This window comes from Trichosurus vulpecula, chromosome 4 (genome assembly GCF_011100635.1).
Source record: "Trichosurus vulpecula isolate mTriVul1 chromosome 4, mTriVul1.pri, whole genome shotgun sequence".
NCBI lineage: Eukaryota > Metazoa > Chordata > Mammalia > Diprotodontia > Phalangeridae > Trichosurus > Trichosurus vulpecula.
In genome coordinates, this window is record NC_050576.1 from 332,512,914 (window position 1) to 332,525,234 (window position 12,321).

At 33.5% G+C, this 12,321-nt stretch overlaps 1 protein-coding gene across 3 annotated transcripts in view; it reads right to left on the minus strand.

The window, feature by feature from the left end:
- Nucleotides 1-532: 532 nt before the first annotated feature.
- Nucleotides 533-12,321, minus strand: part of DACH1 (dachshund family transcription factor 1) — a 491,468-nt gene continuing 479,679 nt past the window's right edge. For 2 of the 3 annotated variants that reach the window (XM_036757384.1, XM_036757382.1), the window contains one exon: nt 533-3,255. In XM_036757384.1, the coding sequence (XP_036613279.1) occupies nt 3,218-3,255 (38 nt within the window). In that variant the 3' untranslated portion in view covers nt 533-3,217. The remainder of the gene's footprint in view (nt 3,256-12,321) is intronic. The other variant, XM_036757383.1, reaches the window with a different exon arrangement.

The window sequence follows — 12,321 nt, forward strand, 5'->3', positions numbered from 1 at the left end:
TCCAAATGTATAATCTCCAATGACAGAGGATGAAAAGAAATAAACAACACCCAAAAATCTCTCTGGATTACTGTAACAAATCTGCTGTTATAGATATGGGAATAATATGTTTTGTTCCATCAACATGTCCACTTTACATTATTCAGCATAAAGCTTTGTGAAATAAGAATCCTGGGAATATCAGAATATAAAGGAAAAAGGTACAAATAACAGCTTCATAAACTGAGAAATGTACATAAATAAATCATGTAGATGTGGGCAGTTTGCTTAGCTGGCAAGAAACAAAATATGGAAAATCTGCTTGTTAAACAATAACCACAGAGTGTGCTTTTATGATGTTTTTCACCACAGTAATTCATATTAGAGATAGAAGCAGTTGCATGTTAAATAAAATCATTGAGCATTGTTCCCTGCACATTGCAAAGAGCTGACTTATGTTGTTTTTAGATGCCTCCCATTAGAAAGTAAATATTCCTCCAATGTTATACATTTCACAAAATTTAATAAAGATGAACAGTAAATAAAGTCACAGAGAGATTTCAGACAGTTTTATTAGCAGATTGTTGAAAAGAAAAAGAAAATTAAATACAATAACAGTAAACGTGGTTCTCACATCGAAACCAGGCTCAAATAACTAGGCTACCATAGAAAAATTTCCAATTCTTGCATTATGATGTAAAAACAGATTTTTGTACAGATTTTGTACAACAAAATTCGTAATAACCTTTTATCATTTTTAGAAAACTTTAAATATATAGATAAAAATAGACAATTTTCATAGGTCCTACATGAAGATGAGTATGTTCTGTTCCAAGGGCTTGCATAGAGCGCAAATGTGGTTATAATATAGAACAACTAGACATTAATATCTTTAAGATTACAAAAGCATATAAACAATAACATAAGCACAATTGTATTCATCGTCTATGCAAAACAAACAAACAAATCAACCTGTATAACTAAAGAGGGACGAAAGAAAAACCCTTAACTTACGGTAACATTTCATGAATTGTAATATTTACACCATGTTAGTAAGCTTCTTTCTTAACATATAGTTGATAGCTTTTTCCCCCTTGATCCTTGTGAACGTTTTCATTTATGTCAAACCAAACACTGAGGCATTCTCAAAGGTGTGGAAAGCATATATTTAAAAACTAGTAAACCTACTTACAGGTGACTCTATGCAAGGAGCAGAGGAATGCCAGATGCTACTACATATTTTCAGCTGGCTGTAGGCTTTTTTTTTCTCTTTCCAAATATTTATGATTCGAAAGCTTGCCACAAGTCCATTCGATTCTGAAACTGTTACCCTTTAAAGACTGTATATGAAAAAAAATAAACCTAGAGTATAGGGTATCATGCTCAGGCAACAAAGAGGACAGGAAGGGTGATGGAACAAACATGCTTAGAAAACAAAGTTCCTACAGAGAATTTAGTAACAATATTTTAAATGAAAACATTGCTCCTGTTTTTAAGCAAGCTAAAATGTGAGCTTGTATATACAACTTTTTTTTTTTTTGCCTTAAAAAATGAAAAAAAGACTGAAGTGGATTAGTGATGGGCCACATGAAGGAAATGTGTACCAATATTGCAAGGAAGACCTAAAAATTATAAGAGCTGAGTACTGGGATTTATAAAACACTGGATTTCTTTTTATTAAATAACTTTAATATCCAATTGAACTATATTTAAAAAAATTGTTAGGTATTTTTGTTTTGATATGTTTTCATGTAATAAATAATTTCTGATGAGCATAGGACTTTAAAGATAAAGCAAACTCACAAAAGTATAGTAACAGTGCTGATTCATGAAAATCAGTCTTTAAAGGGGTAACCCCAAATTATGCAAAAACCAAGAGAACTCTAACTTAATTATGCTAGAAGCACTGTGTTGCAGCTTATTTCCAGTTATCTGCACAAAAGTGAAAACACATACTGTAGCTTTCAGAAAGACAGTGAAAAGGACACATAACTACCTTTCCCCAGAATCAGGGTAGGTAGCACAACAGACTTCAACTTTATCACTCCGCGCTACATGGTATTGGACTGATACATCAAGTGTTTGTTAGGTTTTGTTTTTCAGCAACATTAACGTAATATGACATTAACATATAAAAATATTTCTGGTGTTCCGTCTTGCCACTCAGCCACAATCCATTCTCCAAAGTGCTGTTGAGGGCACTAACCAGGGTTCAATTTACAAATCAAAGTGGCTAACATAGAGTTCTGATGTCACCAGATGCTTAAGATCTCATTCATTAATACTGTGACTCCAGGACAAATATTTACATGCCTGCATGCGTTAAAACTAGAATGGTGTCTTTCTGACCAACAGGGTGACAAAACATATTTTCTAAAATTTCATTTTCCTAAACTCTAGTATTCTACTGCATACATAATACCTTCCTTGTGTGGTTTGTGTTTATATACTGTACATGTGACCAACAGTTTGAATAAGAAGTAAAATCTCCCTCCCCCCAATTAACCCCTACCAGTTGAGAATGAGAAATTAATACCCTACCTATTATTTTCAGGAAAAGAGGCCTTGAGAAGAATAAAACAGTTTGGTGTTTCTTTTTACTTACATAAAATTTTACTTAGCTGTTACTTAACATCCATGTATATTGGTCTCTTGGGAAATATGTGAAAAAAATTCTTCAGGAGAAAACTCCCAATTAGTAAGGTTGGAACTTGGTGTAACAGAATAGTATTCTTAATTTACTTATTTTATTCATTTTTATTTTTTAGTTATCCTCTCATGCCCCCTTACAGGTTCTTTTCAGAATGGTCTTGCTGGTTTCTGGAGGACACAACAGTCTGTAAGTTTGGGAGGTCACTGCTGGAAGGTTCTTTTGATGTGCTCAAATACAGAATTGTCAGAGGAGTACAATGTTTTCATTCCATTAAAAAACAATGCTAGGCCTTGTTGGGGCCTGCCTGTGACTCTGTATACGAGTGTCCAGCAGCAAAGTCGCAGTAATTAATTGTAAGAAGGATACTTGCACATTTACAAACATTCTCAGGGTCTCTAGCTCGAGCCACTAGTGATAAACAATGAAGGAAATTTCGGTAGAATGCTTTAAACTTTTGAAGAACATTGATACGCAAAGATGAGGAAGTCCCTTGTGAAAGCACTTTATTTTCTCTGTACTTCCTAACGGTGAATGTCTTACTGAAAAGTTCTTTACCATAGAACAAGCTTCTTCAACAGGAAAGATTCAGTACATGACAGTAGTTTTCAAATAAAGTCGTCCATCTAAAAGCAAACACAGAAGAAAAAAAATCCTTAAAGCATGTACTTGGGGGAAAAGCACAGACATGTACAAAATCCATCTAATCCAATGAAAAGCTGATGTTTTTGATTCATTTTTTTATTTATTAGTGATACAACATCTTTACATATCCTCGAAATGAAATCAGCAATTACACATGGTTTGTAAGAGGGAAAGTTTACCTTCTAGTACCCCTAAATTTATTTTATATGCTGACTTTGTACCAGCCAGAACACAAAGAAAACAGGGTCTTGTATGTTTTACTGATATTCAAACTTCATTGATTGCTGTTGAATGGCAATTACTTCTTTTTTGCTTACAGCACTAAATTCTTCCTGTGTGTACTCACAGACTATCTCTATCACTAAAGACATAGGGCCCACCTTACACTTCAGCTGCATTGTTAAAGACACCATTTAAGATAACTATTATCCACATTTGTAGGCATTTTCTATGAATGCCAGTTAGGCTCTGTATCAGTGAACCTTTTCCCCCAAAAGATAATTAAACAATTATTCTGTTAGGATCCAAGCACTTCACTCATTTTTTTAATGCTCAATGGAGAGACAGACAAACAATGAAGGGAGCCTGTCCTTTGAAAAGCCACAGAAAATAAGGACTTGACTGACAACACAAAAATCTAGCTCTCTGAGCACATTTTTAAACATTTTACAGAGAGTGAAATTGTTCTACTCTGTCATGTTATGACAAAACCAAAATTATTTGTATAAAATTAGACCATTAGACTATTTTCAAGATATGAATCAGATGTGTAGAATTCATGATTCCATAGGGAGGGAAAAGTCTTCCAGTATGTTTATATGAGAGGAAAAAAATTACCTATTCCATACCTTCCATAAGATCAAAGTTAGGGTCCACAGGGAGACCCTCAGTACCACTAGGCTTTCTCTTAGGTTTACACAAATATACTTTAAACTTTGTCCATTATACTTTAAAGGATATTTCTTAGAGGTGTCTACAAAAGTATTTTAGTTTGCAGCCATTTATAAGACCATTGTCTCCATCATAGAATTTCTTTTCTCAGATTGAGCATACACATTCTCTAAGAAGAAAAGAAATCTGGGGTAAGAAAGTGAAGGTATAGGGTGAGGAAACTTATTCTTTCTTACAATGTAGAGTGTATATTCCCCCAGAATGCCAGGAAGACTAGTCTGTTTGGGAAAAGATGCAAATTAACACCAAATCCTAAAAGGCAAATAAACATCTGCAAAGAAACAAACAAAAACAGGGAGTGAAAAGGATATGAGGTCATCTAGTCTAACTCCCTCACTTTATAAAAGAGGAAAGGAAAGTCTAAAAAGATTAATTAACTTGTTAAAGGTCACATAACTAATCAATGGAGATGTCTAGTCTAGAACTTGAGTCTCCTAGTCCAGCCTCCTTTCAATTACACAATGATGCCTCCTACAGGTTTCTTGACTTCACATTCATAAGGTTTAAGGGGAGTGTAAACATAACATTTTCTAATGCTATTAATATTAGCCCTCAAAGGTTTCATCTCTCCAAAACTTCACATATATAAATAAGAACAATTTATAGTAGAATAATGAAATAATAAAGGACATGTTAGTTTAATACTTACAAAATAATAAATATTTTAAAAATGAACTTTTTCTACAACCCACAGTAGAAAAAGGAAATAATAGCTATAGAAACAAACATTAGTAATACTAATATAAGTGTATTTATAAATTGTGGAATGACCTGTAAATTGCGAGGCCTAATAGATTACAAAGGAGAGTATGTACTCTGATACCATTACCTATATAACCCATTAGAGTAATTTCTAAATAATACAATAACAACTAATTGAATTGATTAATCAAACCACTAATCAATTTAGTGGAAAAAATAATTATTCAAACTATGACTTTAACGGTCTGTTATTTTCTGGAATTGGTGTATATATCATAGTCACAATAAAGAAATAGACAATAATTAAATTGAGCATTCTTTCATTGATAGAATCCAAGCAATTGTACAGTGTATTATAATATTTTTAAAGTTCTTTGGCAAATTATTAGATTGGATGCTCCTTAAAGGCAGAGATTATGTATTGTTTTGTGTGTGTGTCCCTCACAATGTATAGCATGATGCCATATGAATATAGGAGCTCAAGAAATGTTGACTGATTAATATTCCAAGTCAATACCTCTCCATGAATATTTATTAAACCCAACTGACCTTAAGTAAATTCAGTAAAAGGTAATTTTGGACCAGATCTATGATGTTATTTTGATAAGGAACTTCTAATAAAGAAGCTCTTTCTATTAAAGCATCTACTAGGCAAGTTGTACTCTTCAATAGTTGGTTGAAGCACTGACAAATTACATAATTCACTCAAGGTCGTCTAGTTATGTACATATCAAAGGGAGGATTTGAACTCAAGTCTTCCCGACTCTGAGGCTGGCTCTCTCTCCATTGTGTAGTATTATCTCTCTATATTATAACCATCACATTAACTTATGATGATAAGAATTTACCTAACTTGGATTGAATTATTTCCAAAAGTCCAAATGTCTTAGAGTTGTGTCAATTTTAAAAGCAAGTGTTGTCAAGACCAATTACAAAAGTAGAAAACAAGCACAAAGAAAAAGTTCAGGTGTTTTTTGTTTTGTTTTCCCCTAACAATGTAATAGTCATACCACCTTTCAATGGAAATCAATAAACTTTCAAAAGAAATTACATTTATTGTATAAGATATTGAATGCAATATGCAGACAGTAATAGTAACACAAGGTAGAAATTTAGGACCAAATTGTATTATTTGACTATAAACATGGCATGGAAAAACACATTATTAAAAAGAGAATATTAAAAAAAAGAGAGACCAGGAGGGAAGTTTAATATCCTCTTTTATCTTTATTACACAGTCTTCAGTTTGTCACTTTATTCAACATTGACTAGGGCCCACCCACAATTACTAGGATACTATGCAAACACAAAGCCTGTCTTGAGTAAGCATTAATTAAAAACAACTTACTGCGCAATTTTTAATAAATCTCTATTCCAATGCTTCACCACAGCATGGAGTTGATCTTGGCTTCTAAAAACCTATTCTAACAGAGCACAAAATCTGGCAAACCCTACCAAGCTGAAAGTGATAAAAGTTAATGATTTGGGGGGCCAGAACCATCTATGATAAAATGTAACTATTAAGGTGTGGGTGGCATAGCTGTGACTACACTGCTCTAGAAAGTAGCCATACCAATGAAATCACAGATCTTTTGGATGTCACCCTAGTTTGGATGACATGTAAACCTAGAATCTGGTTTCTACCTTTAAAACATTTATACCCATTCTCGATTAGTTGTGGACGAGTGTTTATTATTATTCAGGCAATAGCCTAAATTTTCCTTTTGCATCTGCTTTGACTGACCTATGGGTCAGAAACTGTTTAGCTAATTTTATCTATTTTTTTATCATATACTAATACTGACTTTTTTCCAAATTATTATTACTTCGATTAAAATATATTTTTGAAGGAATGTCAATTTAATATTACAAAGATAAGCTGATTACATTTCAGTTTTTTCATATTCTTACTCTCAATGGGATAAACTTTCAGTAAATAACTTTTTTTCAGGGCAGCTTAAACACCAACGAGAAAAATGAAAAAAAAAAGTATCAGGAGGCATGTATTTACGTATGTGTATATATATATACATACGTAAATACATGCCTCCTGATATATATATATATATATATATGTGTATATATATATATATATATATGTACATAGAGAGAGAGAGAGAGAGAGAGAGAGAGAATATGTATGTAAACATAACTATAACTTAACTTTTCTAGTTTTTAGAAAACTTTTGTTTCCTTTTGTTTTCTTGTTGATTGATTCTAACACTTCTCTTGATTTCTTTCTCCCTTCAAATCTACCCACTAATAACATTTCTTCCTTTATCTTGGTCAGCATCTTTAAAAGAAATCACTATATTTGTTTTTCTTTCATATGTAATTTTCTCAGTCTTCCCATCTTTCCCCAGATTCAGATCATTTTAGAGCAGAGTTCTTTCCATTGTCTATAGAGATATATAGCAAAAGCTTGTTCAAGGAACCAAATCAGTGGTCTCTGTTGCTCTTTGTATTGCCTGTGCATTCAAGAGGGAGAAAAAAAGAAATTAAGCAAGGCTTTTTGTAAAAAGACTTTTTATCCTTCTGTGATGCATGAAGCATCTGCAATGATTGAGCAAATCTAAGGAAAAAAGCAATGAACACATGAAAAGTAATCCATTAAGTATGCATTTAGGAAATCAAAAGAATACAGGTAACACAGAATGATGACTTTATTTTTCATTGGCTAAAATAAGAAATCTGCATGTCTCTCAGACACATGTAGAATGAGACAGCAGGTATATAAAAATTAGAATTCAAAAGAAGTTACGGAGGATTGATTTGTACAAATAAATGATCTTGACTGTGTATTAGCAAATACAAAGTTCCTTCACTAAAACATTAATAGAGAAAAAAACTGATTTAAGGCTATATTATTCTATTAACTATATTTTATACACATTGTTTGTAGTACTAGTTTTCCTTGAATTCTGCCCTTAAATGGTTTAAATTTTTGCCTCAACTTTTAAGCATGTAGATGAGGAAACCAAATAAAATATTTAGATACTTGACATTCTCTTTGGAATTTCTTAAAAATTCATCTAAAACAAAAATTAAACCTACCTCTAAAATGATATTAAGTAGATAAAAATAAAGTTGTTTTTAAAAATTATATGCATCCTAACTGGCTCATAAACATTTTGAAGTTATTGGAATACTCTATATGAATTACATATCTGATACAGTTATCAGGTCCTTTTTAATACAGATATGTCACATATTAACTTGTTTGACTAATGTGTCTAACAGATGGACAAATGTATCAAACATTAAAGATGTCAGCTATAAACAGAGCCCACCTGCCACAGTTGGTATAGTTAAGGAACCTTCATAATTAAGTTATACTTAGGCCTCAGAGGTTTTCTGCAGTTGAATACTAGCTACCTTAATCTTGTAAAAGGTCTGTTGTGGGCAGGAAAAAAAACAGAAAAAAAAGGACTATCTCTGGCCCTTTGTACCAAATCAAACATTAAAAGCAATTCTACCCTACTGTTTCCTCAGCCATATCAAAACATGCTCTTGGAAACTTCAATGGCTTTAGAAAGAAAAGAAGCTTTAACTAGCTTTATATATTTCTCAAAGAGTTATATTGGTCCAGGGACCTATAGTAAATAGCATCATATAGACATACACAGAGAGCTAACAACAGGCAACTGAATTATAGCACTATAGTTCTATCTCAGGGTTCTGATGACAAACCACAAGAGTGAAAGGCGAGTGGCAAAAGCCCTGGGAAGGAATTATAGGTCCATAATTCAAACTGTGCCAGGTTTTTATTTTATATAATAACAGAACCAATACCTTCTCCTTCCCCTACTCTTCAAACAGCTACAGAAGTCATGGGGGCACAATGAAGGTACTGTCAAAACAAGCCACATGCCCAGAAATTGCCACTGGAATGACTTGAACATTTCCATGGCTGGGGGATCATAATTCAAAGGTCTGTTATTTGTATCTGGGAATTCTAAGGGTTTTTTTTCCCCCTTTTTCTTTTAAGGGCTATACTTCACATCATACATTTCACTGAAATCTCCTTCACTCTCCCCCTCCCTCCCACTGAGTGTGTGTGTGTGTGTGTGTGTGTGTGTGTGTCTGTGTGTGCATGTGTGTGACTCCCAACACCAATTCCTTTGCTTTATAATCTGGTGATGTTTATACGAGTCTGGCGGGTGGGGTGGGGAAGTATTCAGCTAGAGCTGCAGTGGAACTGTTTTATTGACCTCTATCTAATTTGTTGAGAGTAAATAACTAAACAACTGGACCAGTTACTAGAGGGTGCACACTGGCATGGACTTTCAGAGGCCTCAAGTGGGAAGCTGGATCTCTTAAGCCATGTTCATATCGTCCACCTTACAAATCCTAATTTGATGTGATCCACGTGGTGGCAGTGACATTCTTTAGGTCATGTAACCCTAATGGAATAAGTAAAGGTCATGAATTATAAAATAGAGTTTCTCGATGCCTGAAATGTAAGAACAGCCCGTTCCCTTGGCAGTACTATTATTTGGCTTTCTACCAGAGGTTGGTATGATAGGAAAATCATCAAGTTAAACTTTGTGTATGGGAGTACTTAATTAAAAAGTCGTTTCTAATTAAAAGCATTTGGGAGTAGGGGTTGAGTGAAACTGTTTAAATTACAAATTCCTAATAGTTTAGAAGTTGGTTTTGACTTGATGCTTGGAGCTATAATTCAGCATGTGGGGAAAAATTTAGATCACTAAACAGATTATACATGCCTGGTTTTTCACTTGCCTAATTTTTTATTATTATATTGAGTGAGTTTTGTTTTAAACTAAAAGAATATTAAAAAAATAGATCTTAAAATAGAATGCAGCTTTCTATTTTAAAGCTGAAAGATATACTCTAAGCATTAAAAGCTTAAAAATATAAAGTCTATATTTCAGATTTTTTTTTCTCAACCGCTATCCTGGCTGGAATGAATTAATGGCAGAAGAAATTACCTGAATTTAGAAAGTATTGTTCAAATTACGTATGTTTACCTACAAACATAAATGTTCTAGCCAGTGAATGTTTTTTGTTTTTGTTTTAAGGGTATGGGGGACTATAGAGGGAGTTAAGGGAGTGGGTTACTTTAGTGCCTTCATTTTGGCTGTCTACTCATAATTACTTATAATATTCTATTCTTCCTTTCAAATACACAATATGTAGGCACAGGAAATATCCAATATACACAGGTAAGCACAACACAATAGCTTTCATCTGGGACACAATAACTAGAGCACTAAATAGCTTAATAAGTTACATTGTTGAAAACACTAAAAAAAAAAAAATGAAATGTTTGTTCGATACCAAAGGGACTATGCAAAAATCACATTCTAAAATAACTTCCAGAATAGAACAACTTAAAATTACTTATTTGGAATAATGCTGATAAAGAATGCAAACTTTTCTTTGTGTAAAAGATATGCAAAATCTCTGAAAAGGAAATGTGGGAGGTAGGGGGGAGGGTTGTATTTACAAACATATATAAATCCGTACTTTGCCCCTGTGTTGGATCTCATTGCCCCAAAGAACGCCATATCAATCTCTTTTGTGGGGTTTATACAATGGCCTTAAAAGATTGCATTTCCCATTACAAAGCTGCTTTATTAAAAATGGCATCTCATTTTTCAAAACTTACTCCTGGTCACCTATAATGTCACGAAGTGGGTTACTTTCAAAGAACCGTTCGTACAGATTGGATTGTTCACAGGATCTCCAGGCCAGCATTGATAAAGAGAATCAGGTAAAGAAAATTTTAAGTGATAGAATGAGAAGGAGTATTTATTTCGACAATATGGGGTTAATGTGAAGTGTGGCATACTTCTAACCTTTCTTCCACATAGCATCTCAGTCAGGCAATGTAAGAAAGACCAAGGAGTGACAACCAAATGGACATGATCCATGTGGTGTTTGAAAAGCCAATAAGACGAAGTCAAAATAAAAGCAAACAAATAGGAACAGATGGGAAGGATCTTAGTCAAGTCATAACCTCTCTTCTAAAAACCCCAAGAGGAAGCAGTTAATTAAAGACAATATTATTTCTTAGTTCTTATAATTTTATTTTTAGAGTGAGAACACGTCACTGCCATTGAAGTGCAAAGCTGAGACAAAAAGTCTATGCTTACCCTGGGAAAGACTTTTGAGAAAGAGTGATTCATTGTATCCATCCCTCTGTTTCATAAGGACAAGAAATAAACATCTCTGGATTTAATGAAATGCAGAAAATGCAGAGTATAATAATATAACAACAAAAAAAGAGTTTTAAACACTATTTTAGTGAGGGCCTTCCTCCCTCACCTCAACCCTCCAAAATCCCTCAAAGGTTTAATGTTTAAGATTATTCGATTGAGTGAACATAGTTCCTTTGCATATAGTATAACAATGCATATACCTTAATACATGAAATGTATTTAGTGGGTGATAAATTGGACACAGGTCTGATATAGCATAGCTACTTTAAACCTTGGACAATGTTCAATCGCTCATTTGTGGGCACTATGACGGAGAACATTTTCCAACTGCAACCAGTGTCAAAAACCTTTCAAAAATCATCAGGTATTTAACTTAATGTTATTTAACTATAATAATACTGAACCCTTTAGCATCAGAGGTGGGGGAAGAGAAAGTTTATCAGAACCCAGGCACAGATCACTGAACTAAAAGGTAGCTTTCTACTGAGAACATCAAATCCCTGACAAATCTCTACAGTGGTAACCACACTTCCTGCCATCCCTACATTCACCCCATTTATATTCAAAGGTCCAAAAGAAGGATCTCACATATTACTTGCTGCTAAACATTACTGGACAACTGTCACTTGGCATTTAATCATTTGAAGCTTGTACCATGTTGTACCATATTATTATGCCACCTTCTCATCATTTCTATCCTGGTAAGTAACCAACATCTGGGATGTTCTTTTTTTCTCAGGACCTGGTTCACTGTGTCCTTTTCTTCTCAATCTCTACCCATCATTCTTGTGACTATAAATATGCTGATGACTTTTCTAATACCCTATCCTCATAATTCCAAGATGTCCTCAGTTCTATAATTTCTATAACCACTCCATTGGGAAGCATCCAGTGTATTGGATGGATCCACTATGGGGAACTTATGGCTTAGAACTCCATAGGATGAGAAGGTACTATTTGCAGTAGGGAAGAGAATACAAAAAACAAGGGGTCACAGATCCAGAAAAAAAAAAAAACATCAAAGTATTACAGTTACATTTTACAATTAAATGTCATGCAAAACAAATATTAGTATAGCTTTGCATTTTGAAAGTATTATACACATAATTAAATGTTTTAAAGTAGTATTGTCAATGTTTTTCCCCCATAGATTTGGAGATTATTTTCATCATATACATTAAGTGAAAAAATCTATTTTTCAAATATTCA